This window comes from Castanea sativa, chromosome 8 (genome assembly GCF_040712315.1).
Source record: "Castanea sativa cultivar Marrone di Chiusa Pesio chromosome 8, ASM4071231v1".
NCBI classification, from domain to species: Eukaryota; Viridiplantae; Streptophyta; class Magnoliopsida; order Fagales; family Fagaceae; genus Castanea; species Castanea sativa.
The window spans coordinates 22,677,611-22,696,517 of NC_134020.1; the positions used below are offsets into that span (position 1 = coordinate 22,677,611).

General features: G+C 36.2%; 3 protein-coding genes across 3 annotated transcripts; all 3 read right to left on the reverse strand.

Annotated features, from left to right (window-relative positions):
* Positions 1 to 2,394: 2,394 nt before the first annotated feature.
* On the reverse strand, positions 2,395 to 4,555 carry LOC142606021 (zinc finger BED domain-containing protein RICESLEEPER 2-like). Its single transcript, XM_075777436.1, has 2 exons — positions 2,564 to 4,555; positions 2,395 to 2,448 (listed from the first exon to the last, which is right to left on the reverse strand). The coding sequence occupies exons 1-2, from the start codon at positions 4,553 to 4,555 to the stop codon at positions 2,395 to 2,397; spliced, it is 2,046 nt and encodes a 681-aa protein (XP_075633551.1).
* Positions 4,556 to 10,120: 5,565 nt separating this feature from the next.
* Positions 10,121 to 11,178, reverse strand: LOC142606022 (uncharacterized). Its single transcript, XM_075777437.1, has 3 exons — positions 10,855 to 11,178; positions 10,622 to 10,748; positions 10,121 to 10,515 (listed from the first exon to the last, which is right to left on the reverse strand). The coding sequence occupies exons 1-3, from the start codon at positions 11,176 to 11,178 to the stop codon at positions 10,121 to 10,123; spliced, it is 846 nt and encodes a 281-aa protein (XP_075633552.1).
* Positions 11,179 to 16,045: 4,867 nt separating this feature from the next.
* On the reverse strand, positions 16,046 to 18,615 carry LOC142607669 (L-ascorbate peroxidase, cytosolic). The gene is made up of 10 exons (XM_075779240.1): positions 18,474 to 18,615; positions 18,200 to 18,330; positions 17,906 to 18,080; positions 17,726 to 17,791; positions 17,177 to 17,225; positions 16,983 to 17,068; positions 16,761 to 16,840; positions 16,552 to 16,654; positions 16,394 to 16,452; positions 16,046 to 16,299 (listed from the first exon to the last, which is right to left on the reverse strand). The coding sequence occupies exons 2-10, from the start codon at positions 18,316 to 18,318 to the stop codon at positions 16,284 to 16,286; spliced, it is 753 nt and encodes a 250-aa protein (XP_075635355.1). The 5' UTR covers positions 18,319 to 18,330; positions 18,474 to 18,615; the 3' UTR covers positions 16,046 to 16,283.
* Between the last annotated feature and the right edge of the window lie 292 nt (positions 18,616 to 18,907).

Sequence of the window (18,907 nt, forward strand, 5' to 3'; positions counted from 1 at the left end):
ACATGAGTAAATACCAAAAAAAAAAGTAATAGAAAATAAATGATAAATACATTATGGAAATTGTTATCTGGTTTTGACATTCCAAATTATGTTGAAATAGGTCTCAAACTTGTCTTGAAGCTGGCAGTTCCTAAGCCTTGGTATATTTCCTGGAATCAATTATGCGGTAGATGTATATTTAAATGGGCTAAAAAAAGTAATTCCAGAAGGGATATTTCAGGGGCATTTAGCTTACAACTCTTAAACTATGATCATGATTTTTTGAAGTAAATAAGCTGGGAACTTGTAGTTTAATCTTATATATTCTGGCTTTTAATGGGTTAATTCCCTGATTCTTTTTTTTTGGTCATTTCCTTGAAAGTATTTATCTTTTTGGTTCTTTCTTCTTCCCCTGTTTGAATTGTTAGGTTTGTAATTGTAAAAGTGAAAACCTTTGGAACTTTACATAAAATCCGAAGATGTTACCTTTTGATGTTTGTTGATGCCCATTTTTTGATATGTACCCAAAAGTCCATACGGAGGAAAGCCCAATGAAAAGCAAGGCCCACCAAGAAGACCAAAGAGCAATAAAGGTCCAAAGAAAGAAATGCAAGGGAAAATGATCTGCAGCACAATACAGCTTTATTGTAGAATACAGTTCTCTAGCAAAATGGCTTTGGCAGATGAAGATAAATTGGGCCCAAGACTCTTTTGATCCAATCAACATTATTTAGCCCACAAGGGCCCAAATCCTTTTGTATAAAAAAAATATAGGCGTGAAAACTGATAGAAAGAAGCACGATAAAAAGAAACAAGGAACAGCAAGAAGTGTCAACAGCAGGAATCACGTGAAGGAAAGAAAAGCCAAATCAAAGGAAATGACAAACGCAGCAGGAAACGCAAGAAGAAATAAGACATAAAACACGCATCAGAATGAAACAGAACTAATCTTCCACGGCAGAAACGGCGTGAGAACAAAAGAAGACAAAAACAGAAGATAGTGGAGCAAGCACAGAAGGGCCAGAGCACTGCCAACCTGTACCCAACCAATACAAGGGATGTAGGCCCATGGTCAAAGGAGTTCAGAAGGTATGGTTTGGTGGTGGGAAGAAAAGGGGTCTATATTTGGTTTCTAGCCGTGACTTCTTTTGGGAATATACCTTGTTGGGATGGTATCTTACCCAGAAAAAGTAATAGATGGTTGGGACCATCTGATGCATGTCATAGAGCTAGGTAGTAAGGTAACCCAATGGTAGTAGTCGGGGTAACCAATGGGTTGGTGGGTAGTAGGGATGTAAATGAGCCAAGCTCAAGCGAGTAGTGCCTGTTTGAGCTTGGCTCATCAGTAAAAATAAAATACTCAAGCTTGGCTCGAGCTTGAGACAAGCCTAAATATAATGTTTGAACTCGAGCTCATGGAAAAACCCAAAAGTTTGAGCTCAGCTTGGCTTGGCTTGATAAATTAATCAAGCCAAGCTCGAGCTTAACATCAAGCTCAAACTCAAGCTTTTTTGCTTGGGATCTAACAAAATTGCACTATCAAAGTGCTCAAATCTGCTCAAATCTCCAACAATCAAGTAAACAAAAATAAGAAAATAATACACTCATTTGTTCATGCTTCTAATTCCACTTGTGATTAGCAATTGCTCAAATTAAAGCTTTACATAATTAAATCAATCCATTCATACTTCCTTGTCTCTAGCTATAATATTTGTTCAAAATACAATTCACAAATATAATCTTCATACTTCCTTCACAAATATACTTGTCATATGTGCAGCTATATATAATCTTCAAACAAAAAAAAGACCCTCTTGACATGATATTTCAAAAGTATCCATATCACCCATATAAGCTATCATATGCAACATGCCATTAACAAAAAAAATATTTAGTTTTTTTAAAACAGAAGACCATCTATCATTCACAAATCTAAGTCTTTCACTTTTTGCACCAAATCAGAATATATTCCACCACAAGGTCTTTAATATGCACCAGATCAGAAAACCAACAACCTGCATACTAAACAACCAAAAATAATAAAAGGACATTTGAAATTATAGGGAAAGATGATAATTGTAGTCAATATTCAGAAAATTAAGAGAAAATCAACTTTACATTATTACAGTCATATTATCAATACGCACCATATCAACATAACATGCCCTTTGCAAATATAAGAAAATCATAGATATAAAAGACCATTATCAAATAACAAAGCACATACCTTACACCCTCTTGCAAACACAAAAAACTAACATCCACAACAAAAAATACTTCAACTCATTCTCCTTCCAATTGCATGTGAAAGAAAATATAAGCTTTCAAGAACATTATAAAAGAAAATAACTATAAAAAAACATTTAATGAAAAAAAAAAGACACAGACATACTAAACAATACACTTAACATAGCATCATTTTGGAAAAGGTATGGCTATCTCCGTGATGCTAGTAGACCCCAGTTCAACCTACAAAATAAAAATTAGAAGCTTTAGATTCCAAGTCTTTGTTACAATAGACAAAAATTAAAACAAATTTAAGTTGTTTTTGGGAAAAGAATTAATAAATGTGATGAACACTTACTTTTGATTGTTTCTTAGTTTTGTAAAGAGGTTGAACCCAATCACCGCCACAAAGTAAAGCTTGTACAGTTTTTGTTGATAAAGAAGCTCGATACACATCAATTACTCTACCTCCTGTAAAGAATGCCGATTCTGAAGCTACTGTGGTGATGGGAATGGAAAGTATGTCAGATGCCATTTTTGAGAGAATACGAAATTTTAGGTTGTTAGCCTTCCACCACTCCAAAGCATCAAAGTCTGAATCAGAATCATCCGAGCATAAAAAGACACCTTCTTCCAAGTACACATCCAAATTTGATTTTGCTGGTTGTATGTTATCAGCATTTCTAACAAACTGATCAAACTTCATTCTACCTCTAGTTTTAAACTTGGAATTATTGCCACCAAAACTACTACTACCTTCAGTGGATTTAGATGCACTTTGTCCAGCATTGCTTGAAGTATAGTCCATAACATATTCATTATAAAGTTGATATAAGGCATCATGAACACGATCAATGTTTCTAGCTACTTCAAACCCTTGATAGATCTTTGGAAATGAAAAGTTTATCAAAGTCATTTTGAACCGAGGATCTAACACAGCAGCTATGTCCATTACAAAATTGCATTCACCCCAATATTTGTCAAACTTTAACTTCATCTTACATGCCATAGCACTGATGTAGTCATTTTCATCAAGTGACTTCTCATTTGAAACTTCTTTTATCTTCCAAACCTCAGGAAGGAATAGATTTGCAATTGGATATTCACTTCCTGCTATGACATTTGTGACTTCTTCAAAAACATATAAAAAATTGCACACATGTTCTGTCCTATCCCAATCTTCATTACTAAGCAGCCAATTATACCCCGCATCTCTATCTTTGTACCTAGGGAACACCTCTCTAAACTCCAAGGCAGCAGCCAACATTGCATATGTTGCATTCCAACGTGTGGGACAATCTAAGATCAACTTCTTGGACGGTAATTGCAATTGCTCTGTAATCTCACCAAACTTTATAAGACGAGCTTCTAATGCAATTAGATACTTCACACTTTCATGAACATTTTCAATCACCATTTCAATCTCACTCAACCCATCTTGTACCAGCAAATTAATGACATGTGCACAATAACGCACATGAAAGATCTTGCCACCCAACATGAGCTTCCTTTTGATAGCATCTTTTAAAATTCTTAGAGCTGCATCATTGTTGTTAGCATTGTCCAAGGTTATTGTACACACCTTGTCTTCAAGCCCCCAATCAAGCAAAGACTTAAAAATAGCATCAGAAATTACAACTCCAGAATGTGGAGGTGGTACATCACAAAAATTTATAATTCGCTTTTGTAATTTCCAACTAGAGTCAACAAAATGACAGGTGAGACACATATACCCAATTTTTTGTCCAGATTTCCAAAAATCTGCAGTAAGGCTAACTCTATTGACACTACCAAGCATAGTCTTCAATTTTTTCTTCTCCAACTCAAAAGTAGAAATGCAATCATTCCTTGCAGTATTGCATGAAATTTTCTGGTAATATGGAGTAGCAGTTTTCATAAAAACATTAAAAACCTCATGCTCCACCATATTAAAAGGGTATCCATGCACAAGGATCATATGTGAAGCCTTTACCCTGACCTTGGCATGGTCATACTTAAAGTTTGCTATTGCCACCTCACTTTCCACCCCACCTTCATTTACAGCTAACAGTTTTTGCTTCTTATCAGCTAATTTACGACTTAGACAACCTTTCAAGTGCCTACGGTATTGTGTTGTTGCACCATTATTATTGTAGGCAAGTCTTTTAAGGCAGTGAATACATTGAACCTTTTTTGTTCCATCAGGAAGAATAATTTCATTAAAGTCATTCCAAATCACAGAAGTCCTTTTCCTTTTCTTTTGTTCAAATGGATTTTCTTCAAGTTTGACATCCTTATTTATTATAGATTCTTCATTCTCATCAATATTAATTACTGCATCTAGATTTTCAGTAGCAGCGAAGACATCCATTTGTTGACTCTCCACTTCACAAATCTAAATAAATTAACATTCCAAAACATATATGAATAAACAAGAAATCAAATTTAATATCCAAGAACACATAGCACATAGCACAAAATAAAGCTAAGTACAAAGAAACTATAACATTTTTAGTAGCTAACCACAGAGGACTCTGCACCTCAGGAAAAGAAAAGCACAGACCCATTCCAAACTACGTACCAGACTTTACAATCACAATCCACTAATTACAAAGTTAAGTTATTATCAAACGAATTCAACCAACAAGATTTTTCTAAGTTATATAGAAATTTCATAAACAACCATAACTTGAAAATCAAAACGATTTTGCAATATCAAAAAAACTACGGTGCAAACAACAAGAACAAACAAAAGGAAATTTTGTCGTGAAATGCGTAGTGGTGCACAAACATGTACTGAGCAATGGTAGTAGTCGGGGCAACCAATGGGTTGATGGGTAGTCCTAAAGCGATGCCCACAACAAACCAAAAACAGTTGGTGAAGCCCTATGGGTAAAAGGGAGAAATCTCATTGAATTAGCTCACTATAAAATGAGGAGGTAGCCATGGATGAAAGAGGGGACCGAATGGAGGAACACCTAAGGGGGGAGCCCTGGTAAGAGAGCAGTAAGCACCTAAGGGAGGCACCCAAGAAGAGGGGGATCCAAAAGGGAAAAAATCCAAGTGAGAAAAAAACCCACGGCAAGATAGTAGTTAGAAACTAAGAGTAAAAACAAGAACGCAGAGAAAGAAAGAAAGTGATAAAAAGAAGAGAGAAAATACGACAGGAATAGGGACATGCATCAATAGACCATCTTTTCCCTCCCTCTTAGCAAACCCACTCTTTGAAGTTTCCAAAAGTAATAGCTAGTAGCCATTTAGGTCTATTCTCCAAAATGCACAATTTTGATGGCAGAAGCCTATAACAAGGTTGTTCTAGTTGGGGTTTGGGTTCCTTCTTGGTTTACTTATTCTATGGGAAGATTCAATACTTGATTTCTATTGCAAATATATTTGATTTCTCTCATTATAACTTATATCTGTTGTATTTAGTCATTCTGTTGTAGCACGTTTTTATCACGTTTGCTGCATCAGTTGTCCTGCTATGGTGTCTTTACTTGCTGTACTAATTATTCTGTTGTAGCACATTTTCATTATATTTACCGTGTTAGCTATTATACTAGCTAAACCTTTTCTGCCGAAGCTTTCTTCTTTATTTTTTATTACGTGTTTTACTTTTGACACAAACTAATCATTACCCTGCCATAAGTATATATACACATATATCTTGTTTCTCATGTTTAGTAGAATATATTTTATAGATGTATATGTGAATACATATAAGTATATTTACGAATATGTGTATGTATATATTTGAGAATATGCTAACCCATGTAAGCTAACAATTGCTTGATTGGTATTTTCTTTGGGTTTTAGATTTGTTTATGTGCAGGATATAAAAAAGTATTTCTGCAGTAAAAAATGAAGAGTAGTCATTCACATTCTAGAAGGCTTTAATGCACAGCAGATTGCTTTACTGCACAGCAAAAAGCTTTACTGCACAGTAGAAAGTTTTACTGCACAACAGACGGTTTTACTGCACAGCAGAAAAGTCAAACCTATGGCGAAAACTGGAGAAAACTTCCTTCTGCGGCAAAAACAAAGGATAAGCCCACTTTGCAGCGTCTTCCCTTGGACTTGGACTCAAAGTTTGCGCACAAACTGGCAATGGCAAAATGGTACTTTGGAGCCCATTCCGTGGAGCGCCAGGCCCAACTTCCTTCTTAGAAAAAGCCTAGACTAAGCGTTGTCCAATAACATCAAAACACGTGTCTAAGGTACAAGAAACGTAAAAAGAACCCTCGACAATATTAAGCTAGGTTAAATTTTGAGAGTCAAGCCAGAGTATTATTAATGGTTCTGTTTTCGTTTTCTTTGCCTTATTTCTTTCTCATAACTTTTTTTTGCTATCGACCCAAAACAAATATTAGATTTTATTGTCAATTGAAAGAGTTTCCTTATGCATGATGGTTGGTAAAATCATCCCAATTTTTCAAGAATATGGGATTTACTAAGCCAAGGGTTAGTTAAGACTTTTGGCACAACATTATAAGATTTTATACACTAAGTAGCTAACATCTTTGATGATAGGATAAAGTTTTTGCAATTTTTGTCCAACTTTAGTTAAAAATTGAGGCTATCTTGACCATATTATATACATAGAGAAATTATAGACTTCTCTACATGCAAGAATACATTGTTTGTGCCGTGTAGTCATAGAAAACATGATATGCATGAATGTGGTTACCCACTGAATGTGGTATTTAACTATTAATAACAACTAAGTTTTATGACAATTTGGTTATACACTAGTGTCATATCTTACTGCATAAAACTTAATGAAAATTTTCATTATGGTTAGCTATGCACTATTGATAGTGAATATGCCTTGTAGGGGTGGGCGTTTCAAACAATGTCAGAGGCAAGTGCAAGTAGCTATAACTCCAACTATTGGGGGCATGTGCGTGACATGGATTAGTGCATGTTGCGGACATCTTTGCAGCTCCACAATTTCAGTAGAAGGTTTTATGGTTGTAGACATTGGAAGCCTGTAAGTATCAACTGCGCTTACTATCATCGTTCCTTCATGGTTAAAGTTGCTATGCTCCTCAGCTCATGTACTTACCAGATTTGTTTAATATACAAGGTAGCGACAAACATTGTAAGTCCTTTAAGTGGTTGGATGGCATCCCATGTAGGCATGGAGCTGAAACAGCACTGATTGTCATTGCGAAATTTACTAGGCTTGAAGCCAAGGCAGCTATGGCAAAAAAAAATGAGACGGAAGCCCATGCAATGGTAGCAGACCTACTCCACAAGGAAAGAGTAGCAAAGCGTAGTGCTGAAAAAGCAAGGGTTTCCCTTTGTATGGCCAATGCGCGAGCACATAAATATCAAAATGCTATACTTATCTCATGGTTGGCATTTGTGGTCTTGTTTATATTGGCACTTGGTAATAGGGAGGTTGGATTACGGCAAATGTGTCTGCCATGATTATGAATTTGGATTAGTGGTTTGCATAATGAAATTCTATTATGTGGTTGGACATGGAAATGTATTGTAGGTGTTGGGAGTGCCTTGTAGTGTAGGTGTTGGACCTGGCAACGTATGTATTGAATGACAGACTTATTGTAACCTTATATATAACATTGCTATTTTGTAATGACAGCATTCTTATTTTTTGTCATTCCTAATGTTTATAATTCAATTGTGTTGTTAGTGTATTTAAGCATCGATATGAATAATATGAGGCAAGCAGAATTGTATCCCAAATATCCTTTTCTCCCTTTATTACTAGGAGGGTAGTTGTCTCGAATACAACTAAATTATCTAACAAACTGCAGTTCACTGCACATAGTTTATAAAATCACGCTATACCATTACGAATCACCCATCATCACCAAAGTAAAAAGTAGGCAAAAGTTGGACTTGACAGAAACTTCAAATACCATTGACCCTATAATAATAGTGCATAATACAATGGTACAAATACTAAATACCGAATTTATGCGCATCATACATTTGTGGTTCCAAAATAACGCAATACTGTTATAAAAAAATACATAACATCTGCTGAACATGCACCTAGTAAATGCTTATCGCCTGGCCTATGCTACCAAGTCTATAAATATCAAAATGTAAGCATTTACAGTACAATTCATGTGCAAAATCAATGCCGACGGGCGACATAATCAACCCACATAGCATCGGTGATATCATCCCTAAAGTGGGTTATACGTCTCTTTGATGCTTCCGACATCTCCACAACATGCCTTTGGTTTGCGGTGTTGGTGGAAGCTCCATTGTTGCCACTACCGAGCGGAACAACATGATTTCCTTCATTCTTAATATTGTTCCATGTGTTAAATAATTTATCACTCTGGTTATTAATGCACATAAAATTGTGTAGACAACAACTTGCAGCAATCACATAGTGTTGCCTACTGCGCTTGAAATTTGGCATTAAATTAAGGATGGGAAAACAAGCCTTTAGCACCCCAAACAATCATTCAATGACCATCCGCAAGGAAGAGTATCGATAGTTGAACAACTCTTTCTTGGTTGTTGGATTCCTATTACTAGAATGAAATTCCTAGGCATGGTACCTGGTTGACTTGTGAGGCAGAAGGAAACTTGTGCCAATAGGCAGGCCTGAGTCTGCCAAGTAGTATGATCTTACATGTTTATGAAGCTAATGAAATTGGCTACAATAACCATAACAAAAACATGTAAAAATTGATAGCCTTTGAGATTAATTGTAGTACTTGTAGGTGGCCATGGAAATCCATGCTTTGGTCTCTAATCGCTTCCTCCAACACCCGTGAGTCATTAGCACTACCTTCCCACCCCGCATGAACATAAATAAATTGCATGTCCATGTTGCAAACGCACAAAACATTTGTGGTTACGGTAGCCTTCCGATACCTGTACGCTTGAGTCGTATGTTTAGGAGGCCGAACATTCACATGGGTGTCATCCATTGCCCTAGCACATTTCTGCACGTGACTAAGTATTGATGATGTATGTACCTGGTTAAACAGAATATGTTTACTATATAATTAAGTGTGTGAAGTTTGCCTCGAACCATGGCCAATATTTGTTCACCTGAAGATGTTTGGGAAGGCAAACTACATCTGAATCTGGCTTAATCAGATGTCTCACATACAAGTAAAAAGCTCGCAATACCCTGCAAAAATGGTGGGACACCGTATTAATTGAGTGCTAGAACATGTCTGCAATACATCTCATTCGGATATTGTGGCCAAGTATGTATAACAACATGGCGACCACCTGCGTGGCATCCACATCTCCTTGCCCTTCCATCAAGTATCCATGACCGACCAACTCATCCACTAAATGTAACAGATACAGGCATGTCATATGAAACATCTCAAAGCACTTATTAGGATTACTTTCAAGTTCATCCATGTATCCTTGCCCTATGAGGATACTATCACGCATGGGCTGTTTATCATAATGTCGCTGCATATAGGCAAACATCTCACCTACCAAAGGATTCACAAAGTCAAACTCTGCTTCATCTTCGCAATCACACTCTGAACCCCACCAGTCATCATCTTCAGTATTATGACCAGCGTCGTCGTCATCAACGTTGTTGAAGTATAATTTGTCAAAATCATAAGCTAGGAATGCATCTAACCATTCACTCATTGATGCCATTGTCACCTATACACCACAACGACATACTATTAATCTATATGATGTATACAATAAATCAATGCTAATAACAAGCACTCAACAATATACCAAGGCGAATACGGGAAATTATCATAAATATTCCGAATAATAACTCAAAATAGTTCAACATACAGGAATGCATCAAGTCTAGAAATAAAAAATGCAACCTGACAAACATCCATAGTAGAGAAAATAATAACCAACAAAACAAAGGTTTTTGTGACAGAATGTACAAGTACTACAATAACCATAACATAATACTACAATAGCCATAACATAATAAAATATACTCCATGTCTCAATCCTCCGGGTTAACAATATTCTCCATCCATGCCCGCCTCCTATGCTCCAGCATGCCCATGAACACCCTATTCTCCATAACATGGAGAGCTTTTGAGATCTTCAAATTTGCCTTATTTCCTAGATTCTCACACTGATTAAGCATGTCAATAGCTTTCCCTAGAGAACATGGATCACCTCTAGTTGCTGATTGGGCAAATTGCTTAGAAGTGCCACTTAACTTGCCCCTATTACCGCTAAACCTCTCCCTCATCATCGCTATGTACTCCTTCATGGCCACAGTCATCTCACTTACTTTATGGACTTTCTTCATCACTTTCTTACCCTTGGCACTTGCTTCTTGCATGGGACACTTGCCTGTAGCTTGGGTTTGGTAAACAACATCAATCTCCTCTGTAGTTCAAGGAATACTATCCAAGTTTGGGGTGTAACAATCATCATCAAGATGGATAGGAGCAGCATCAGCGGCAAGCTCCTCCTCTAGTGCACGCTCTTCAACGTTGTTCAATGGAGGTGTGTTTGATGAAATCTGAAGGTACCCATTTGTAGTACTGGGCAAACAACTGCCTCAACTTATCATAGTTGGGGCATCCCTTCTTTCGCAGGTTATTTGCGTTCCGATTAGCCTACAACAACACAAGCATAGGAACAATTGTTAGGCAGCAAAGTAATCACAACAATGCAAAGGCATACCATACTAACATAAAACTTGAAATACATAAAGTAACATACCGCCACCACATGCACCCAAACCTTGTCAGTGCATGTAACAGTTTGGGAGGCCTCATCCCACCCCAACCCCGTACGATTCAGCAATTGACTCCACTTGCGTTTTTTACCCCAAAGCCTATTGTGCTTTTGGAAGACTTTCTTAGTGATGAATTTTTTACCTGTCCTTTTATTAAGTTCTTGTGTCATTGTTTCCCACATAAGGCCCTTAAAAACACCATTCTCCATGTTACCCTTTATTTGTTCCTCCACCATAATCTTTATAAATATGTGTTCTATATGGGGAGGCCACATTTTGTCATACGCATCTTGGGATTCATGTGCCATCTAATTCAAATATCTCACATGGTAACTCTACATAAACAAGCGGTACATGTAAATAAAGATAACACCATACTGACATATACTCCACTTTATAGCTAAACATGTACATTGTGACCATGTAACATACAAAAAGTCAAAAGACTGAAGCATTGTTTTACTACAAAAGTGGTCACTAATAGCCATAGGATAGTGCATGTGAAAGTATATGCTAACAACACCATAGTAGTCTACAAACCATAGTGGGAACAAAATAAGTTCACAGAAACAAAATGGTTAGCTATGCACTACAATGCTTCTGAGTCCACCAATCGCCTCTTACTGAGACAAAACAACCCCCTCATCAGGACCCACCACTGGCCACCCACACCTTGGCCCATAACGAACTCCATTGGCCCTACAATACTCCCTCCGGACCATATTGAACCAACACAAAACCTGCCTCTTGTGGATATCCTTCCCAGTCCGAGCGTTAAGAGTGTTTGTGATCAAATCCCACAATGGCTCATAGGGAAGCCTTGCCGCAAAATTACCCAGCAGGAATTGGCCAAAGAAAATGTCACAAAGTTCATGGACATAGTCATCGTCTCACCTCCTTAAATCCTCAGCCATCTAACAACAACCTCTGATCATGTGACAATCACATGTAAACAATAAACATTTTCATATATTCAATCAAAGTCAGACAATAGTGTATAGGGGTATTATCTTAAGGTGCAATAGTTTTCACTTTATCCTCCCTTAAAAACCCACCATATTGTTTATGGATATGGATACAATTAGCTATGTTACATACTCTATTGATCTATTGCTGTATATTTTGTCAGTAGCTACATCTTATCAGTTAAACTAAGTAGTAACTAAAGTAACAATCACAATACAAAAAAAAATAGAGCAACTAAGGCACATCAATCTTTGATTCTAATATTTTTTTTGAAAATGCTACATCCATCTTCCATTATAAGAATATCACATGAACTATGTCAAAAAATAGTATAATCAATAGTATAATCAGTAAGCAAATAAGCAGGGGAACCCACAGCACGGATTAAGCAAAGAAAAAAAAAGATGATTAGTTTTCTTAAAAAATGTGCAAAGCAGACATTGTTCATAATACTAATATTTCTTTAGAGCAAAGCAGACATTGTATACATTATTCAAAAATGAGCAAAGCAGGGGAACCCACAACATAAGAGGGTGATGAGTTTTCTTAAAAAGTGATGATTAAAAAAACTAAATTTAAACCTTAAGGAATCTGTGACGGTGTTTTGGTAGAGTTTCGGTACAGATATTTTTTTTCCCCCCAGCCAATAACAGAGCAAAGCAGACATTATTCATAATACCATGGCTATAACAAAGGAACAAGACAGAGAAACTTCTAAAATAAAATAAACATAAAAACAAAACAAAACAAGAGGCATAAAAGCTATATTTGCGTAGAGAGTAAAAAAAGAGGCATAAAGAAACAAGCATTCACAGCCAAGTGAGCCAAGGTCTCAGTAAACACAATACAAAAAATGGGGGAACATGGAAAAAACAAAAAATATCAAAATAAAACCTAGCAGCTTCGGGCATGTAAACAGATGGAGGGGCTGAATTTGGGTCTCACCGGAAAAACAGAATCGGTGAACGGAGCTGACCTGGAGCTGGGCCTTGTGTTGATCGGCAAAATTGGAGCTTATTTCAGTTGTTGAAGAGTGTTTTGGGTTTAGGAGAAGGAAAAGGGAAAGTGATGAAGTGCAAGCTAGCATGGGTGGTTGGGAAAGTTATGTCCGTTGGAGCTTCAGCCTGCAGTGATGGGACTACACACTATTGTGAGACCCGATTGTGCTGAAAAATTACGAAAATTGCCACTAAGTTAACACAACCCATAACTTGAAAACACGGTAGAGCTGTTTCTGAATTTGTTAACCCATATCTCAAAAAAGTGAGTTTTTTTAACTAAGTGAACTGAGAGAAAATCATCCAAACAATGTCACTACCCGTGGGCCCCACAGATTTTGGGTTATGAGTTAACAAACCTCAGTTTTGTTAACTTAGTTCACCAAAATCCAAACAAGGCCTAAGTCACCCCCTTCGAGATCCGACTACAAAGCCGCAACTCATTTAATCCCATACTCAATGGGCTACGTCCGATTACTCGACGTAGTGGTTGGCTCTGATACCAAATGTTACAAACCCATGAGTAAAACTCACCCTTAAAAACCGGCTTGCAAGATGAGGGTGCCCAAGAACCTATAAACACATGGTTAAGTTTATACTTAATCCATGTGAGACACTAGGATCATAACAAAATTCTCTCTAGATTAGTTTTTTTTTTTTTTTTTGTGATCACTAAATATAGTAATGTATAAAAGAAAGAAAAACGTTATTCTATAAAATTTTGTTTTCATTTTAAATTTATAAGCAACAAGTTCTACACATTCATAGTATTTTCTAAGTTTAGATTAATAAATTAACATAGAAAGATATTTAACATAAAATTGTAGTGCAGTTGGAAGGATACTCCATACAAAATTAGAATGCATTTAAAATTAAAAGACATCTAATATCAAATTAGAGTACAATTAGAATAACACTTGACAAAAACTTGGAATTCAATTAAAATCCAATTTAGATTACTAATTAAACTATTAATTTAATAAATTAGAAAGATATGGATTAGAACTAAATTTGTAGTGAGCTCATATATGTTTATAAGATGTTGTTTCCAATTAACAAGTGTATTGTATTGCAGTAAAATAAGAAGCAAATGTAACTTAATCTATTTTATTAGAAGTTGTCTTCAATTTCTCTGCGTGATCTTTGACTTAGAAGATTGTAGCATTTCAAAGTTGCTACAGTATCCTATGGTAAGCTAAGCCATAGAAATTGTCAATTTTTTATTGGGTGATGATATATAATAGAATAGATTTTTTTTTTTTTTGGTTGAATATATTTTGATTGCTAAAGACAATTGAAGCTTGATACTAAGTTCTCACATATGTACATTTTAAAAAGAGGTGTGGAAAATTCACACTTTTTATACCCTAAACTTTTATCCTATTTGCAATGTCCCTCAAATTATCATTTTGCATGATTGACACTCAATTTGACATAGTTGTATCCATGTGCTCGCTACCATCCAAATTTGGAGTTCAATGAGATGAAAACTATAGAAAAATTGGGTGTATTTACAACAATACTTTCATTTACTTATCCAAAAAAAAAATACTCATTGGTGGTAAAGGAAAAACACAATTTTGATTTAATTTAACTCTCAATTTAGACAATAAATGGTATATTGATACAATTCTATGAAAATTGGACTGTTAATCAAGCAAATTGGAGAGAGATTGTAAATAAGGTAAAAGTATAGAGTGAAAAAAAAAAGGTGATTAACCGCCCACAAAAAAATAAAATAAAATAAAATAATTGAATGATCAAATAAGCCAGCCTGTGTATGATCGAATAGATTCCAATTGTATGATTGGCATTGAGAGTAAGGGGTGATAAGAAAACCATTAGATGCACTTCTTTTCTTTTCTTTTCTTTTTTTCTCTTCTTTTTTTGATAATTTGATAGTTAGAGAATAAGAAATCTGAACCTGGATATTGAAAACATTAGAAAGTACCAACCATAAGTTCAATTACAAAACTCTTAAAACCACTATTAGATACACACCCTTTCCTTTCACGTGTTTAGCATAGGATTTATGTGACAATGGTTAAGAAACCAAACTTTTGTGATTCCATTGGATGCTATCATCGCTTTGTTTTCTAAAAAATAAGTTATTTTCTAAAAGATATTTTTCTATAAAACTATCTTAATTTTCTATATTTGATAACAACCTTAAATGAGTTAAAATATAATTTTTTGACTTCTTACTATAAGATAGAGTAGTATTCTAAAAATAATTAATGAAAAACAACCTCTAAAAGTAAGTTATATTTTTCTGTTGACTAAAATATAATTTTTCTTTAGCTTATTTTTTTTCTAATGCTAACAAACACTGGAAGCGAAAAACTATCTTGACACAGTTTCCATCAAAACAAAAGGAGAAAGGAGCGTAATTTGATATTTTAAGAACTGAGCGTGTTCAACTCACTCTGCCAAACAAGCTCTCGGCTTTTAATTTGTCACGACTTTGACTTTGCCTTTGCTTTACTGAAATTAAACTTTCTGGATCAGGATCCTTTCTGAGATAATGTTAAAAGTTAATTAACTAAAAGCAGCACAAAAAAGGGATCTTGATCCTGATAGTTTATCCTCTAATAAGAAAAATGTAATTAACTTTTACTTCTTGTAACAGAATTTTATCAAACATGATTTTCTTCTACATTACTGTATGGGGGCAGAAACCGCATAGTAGTAAACCCAAATCAATAGACCCACGTCAATGATTTACTGAAATTAAACTTCCAGGATCAGGATCCTTTTTGAGGATATGTTAAAAGTTCGCTAACTTTTACTTCTTGTAAACGGAATTTCATCAAGCATGATTTATTCTACATTACTGTATGGGGGCATAGTAATAAAAGAGTAAAAGAAAAAGCCTGCCCAGATCAACTAATCCACGTTAATCAAATCCCCGCCAAGGGCATCACGTTAAACCATGAAATTATTTAATCAAATTAAAGATATATATTTCAAGCCAGTGAAAATTAGGTCTTAATTAGATGGCATGAAAAATCAAAACTGTCCAGCCAAGGAGAGGGGAGTGTGGCCTGTAGGTAGGTGGGCATATCGAGGGCGAGAGTCCCCTGTATTCCCCAGGCCCCTCCAGTAGAATGTAGCTCAAAATTCAACTTGGTAGCAAAACTAAATTTACAAAAACCCTATGGGTCAGGGGATAGTTAAAACAAATCACTAGTGTGTAATTGAGAGAGAGAGAGATGCAAATATGTTGACTAATAATTTAAATTATTTAAAACTGAAGGATGAATACCATAGCATTCTACCCAATTTCGATCATTTATCATGTCCAACAAAACAAAGCAATAAACCATTCCAATTTTCATGAACCAACAACTGCCTAAAATAAAACTAGGGCTTCCAAGCAATCCAAAACAAAAGTGTAAAGGCAAGCAGGGATTGGCACCATCCTTTACGTCCCATGCTTCCCAAAGTACTTAAGCTTCAGCAAATCTGCAAAGCAAGGTGAATAAATTTAGTCTCACAATTTCTTTGAATGAAAACAAAATTATTGAGCATCCCAAAATCATTAAAATCCAGAACTTACCCTAGCTCAGACAGCTTCAAGTGAGCTTCGGCATAATCAGCAAAGAAGGCATCTTCATCCTAAGAGTTAAAATAAGATCAACAGCAATCAGAAAACTAAAAATTAATCCATCATTAGTGAAATCTCATTGACAACTAAGAGACGCAGAAAATACATACCGCAGCATATTTTTCAACAAGGGGGCGGAAGACGGGGTCACTGAGAAGTGCCTTGTCAGTAGGCAACTGCAGAAGACCTTCCTTCTCACCACTCAAGAGCTCCCTATCAAGTTCAAGAACATATTTTAGCATTGTGAAGCACATAATCAAGAACAAACAAAATGCAAATAAATTAGAACATGAAAGTGAAACCAGGACAGGAAACTCACGTAAAGTATGAGTTGTCAAAGATGAGAGGGTTAGCAGTCCATGGTCCCTCAAAGCCAGATCGCTCCTTGTGGCACCTTCCCTGCAAAAACAAATTCACATAAATCAACAACATTGGCAACAAAGCCCCCCCCCCCCCCCCAAAAAAAAATAAAGCATTATGATTTCAGCACAACCGATAATTCCAAATAGTTAGCAAGCGATCCCCAAGGAATCATACTAACCAAAGTGTGTCCACCAGAAAGAGCAACAATGTCCTGGTCACTAAGGCCCATTTGTTGGCCAAACACAACCCTCAAATGGTCAGAACCTGCATCAATTAAATAAAAGTTAAAAATTAAGCATTCTATAAATTAATTTCAAAGCACATGCCATTTTGATTTGGGATGGGAATATCGACTAGAGCAAGAATACTAACCCTTTGTAGCATTGGGAAGACGGCCCTCGGGAGGTGGCTGAGGCTTGTCCTGAGAATACAAAACAACACCAAATATCATCAGTGACTGATGATGATGATCAATACAAACAAACCCATGGCTCCCACAAATGACAACATTGCAATTAAATGACAAACATACAAAACTACACAATTTCAAAATCTTGTAACAAAAGCATCTACTTTCAAATATTCTTTTTCCCAAGAGTAAAGAGAAAATGACATCAAATAATTCGATAGTTTTCTAAAATGCAATGCCGACCAAATCAAATAAATTAAGCACAAATCCCCTCACAAACAAACAAACAAACACGTGGCATCAAGAAAGTCAAGACCAAAAGTCGGGATGATCGTGTGCGTTTGGTACACATTATTTTTCAATAAAAGAAACCAATCAAGTCAAAAGTAACAAACAAACAACGAAACTATAGCAAGATTAAGGCCATATATTTCTAAAAGCAAACCAGAAATTATGCAACACACAAACATTATAGAAATTGAAAAACCAAATTTCAGATAGCCAAGACTGACCTCGCGTCCTGGGTGAAAGGGGACCTCGGGCCCACCGGTGATTTCAACAGCAACAACCCCGGCCAACTAAATTTTTTATAAAAAAAATTTAATTAATTAGTTAATTAAAACCCAATTAAGATTAATTAAAAATCTAGAAATTTAAATTATATTTGAAAAAAAAAAAAAAAAGGAGAGTACCTGGTAGAAATCGGCGTAAGATAGAGTGGGGAATTGTTCTTTGATGGGCTCCAAGAGCCTGACGGCGATGTCGAGGCCATTGTTGGCTTCGTGGCTGAGCTCAGCTGCGTGTTTCATGGTTCCGAAAGGACCTCCGGTCTTTGTCTTCTGATCAAAGGTGCCAGCTGAGTGCCACCTGTACACCCCCAATCACACCATATACCGTAAATACCAACAACAAATCCTCACCGTTGAAACTGAGTGAGTGAAAGGGGGAGAGAGAGAGAGAGAGAGAGAGAGAGAAAGAGATCGTACGCGATGCGGAGCATAAGAGGAGCGCAGTGCTTCTCAGCAATGAGTCCCCTGAGCTTCCTCCTCGCCTTCTCGACGGTCTTCTGGTACTCAGCGCTCACGGTTGGGTACTGCTTCGTCATTTTTCAACGATTCTACAAACCAAACAACCAAATCAGAAACCCAAAACAATACATACAAAGATCTTCGATTCAGAAATGCAGACCGATCAAAGAAACACAAACACACACACAAATAGAATACAAAATAGCTTGATCGATGAAGATCAGTAACGAACCTTGGGAAAGCCGATTCGAGAAGTGAGAGAATTCAAACCCTAAAGAGAGAGAGAGAGAGAGAGAGAGAGAGTGTGGCACGAGTCGACCACAGGCTTGGGAGAATGAGTTTATAAAGGTGAAGTTACAAGAGCTGTAGAAAAGAAAGTTCTAGTTGTTTTTTTTAAGGCCGTTGGATTAAATGGATCGTGTGGATAGTATTGGTTTTGGATTTAAACGGCTGTGATTGGTTTGGCAGCCAAAAATTTACGGCCAAGCTTTTGGGGTTGGTGTAAGATAAAATAGAACAGAGAGAGATGAAAATGGATATAAATTAAAGGTCAAAAGGGTTATTAGGCTTTCTCAAAAAAAAAAAGGGTTATTAAGGAAACATCTTATAAACTGAACAGATCGATTGGCTTGTTGGTGTAATTGACAAAAAAACGATGAGATGGTC

Bases quoted from the DNA above. Each gene is read 5' to 3' on its own strand.
- LOC142607669 (XM_075779240.1), bottom strand. From the start codon at position 18,318: ATGACGAAGCAGTACCCAACCGTGAGCGCTGAGTACCAGAAGACCGTC. The intron at 17,069-17,176 runs GTTAGTATTCTT...TAATTGATGCAG, and splicing joins TCTTCCCAATGCTACAAAGG to GTTCTGACCATTTGAGGGTT. The intron at 16,841-16,982 runs GTTAGTATGATT...TTGTTTTTGCAG, and splicing joins TTTCTGGTGGACACACTTTG to GGAAGGTGCCACAAGGAGCG.
- LOC142606021 (XM_075777436.1), bottom strand. From the start codon at position 4,555: ATGGATGTCTTCGCTGCTACTGAAAATCTAGATGCAGTAATTAATATT. The intron at 2,449-2,563 runs GTAAGTGTTCAT...TTTATTTTGTAG, and splicing joins AAACTAAGAAACAATCAAAA to GTTGAACTGGGGTCTACTAG.
- LOC142606022 (XM_075777437.1), bottom strand. From the start codon at position 11,178: ATGGCACATGAATCCCAAGATGCGTATGACAAAATGTGGCCTCCCCAT. The intron at 10,749-10,854 runs GTATGTTACTTT...GTGTTGTTGTAG, and splicing joins TTTGGGTGCATGTGGTGGCG to GCTAATCGGAACGCAAATAA. The intron at 10,516-10,621 runs GTTGAAGAGCGT...CTTGAACTACAG, and splicing joins ACACACCTCCATTGAACAAC to AGGAGATTGATGTTGTTTAC.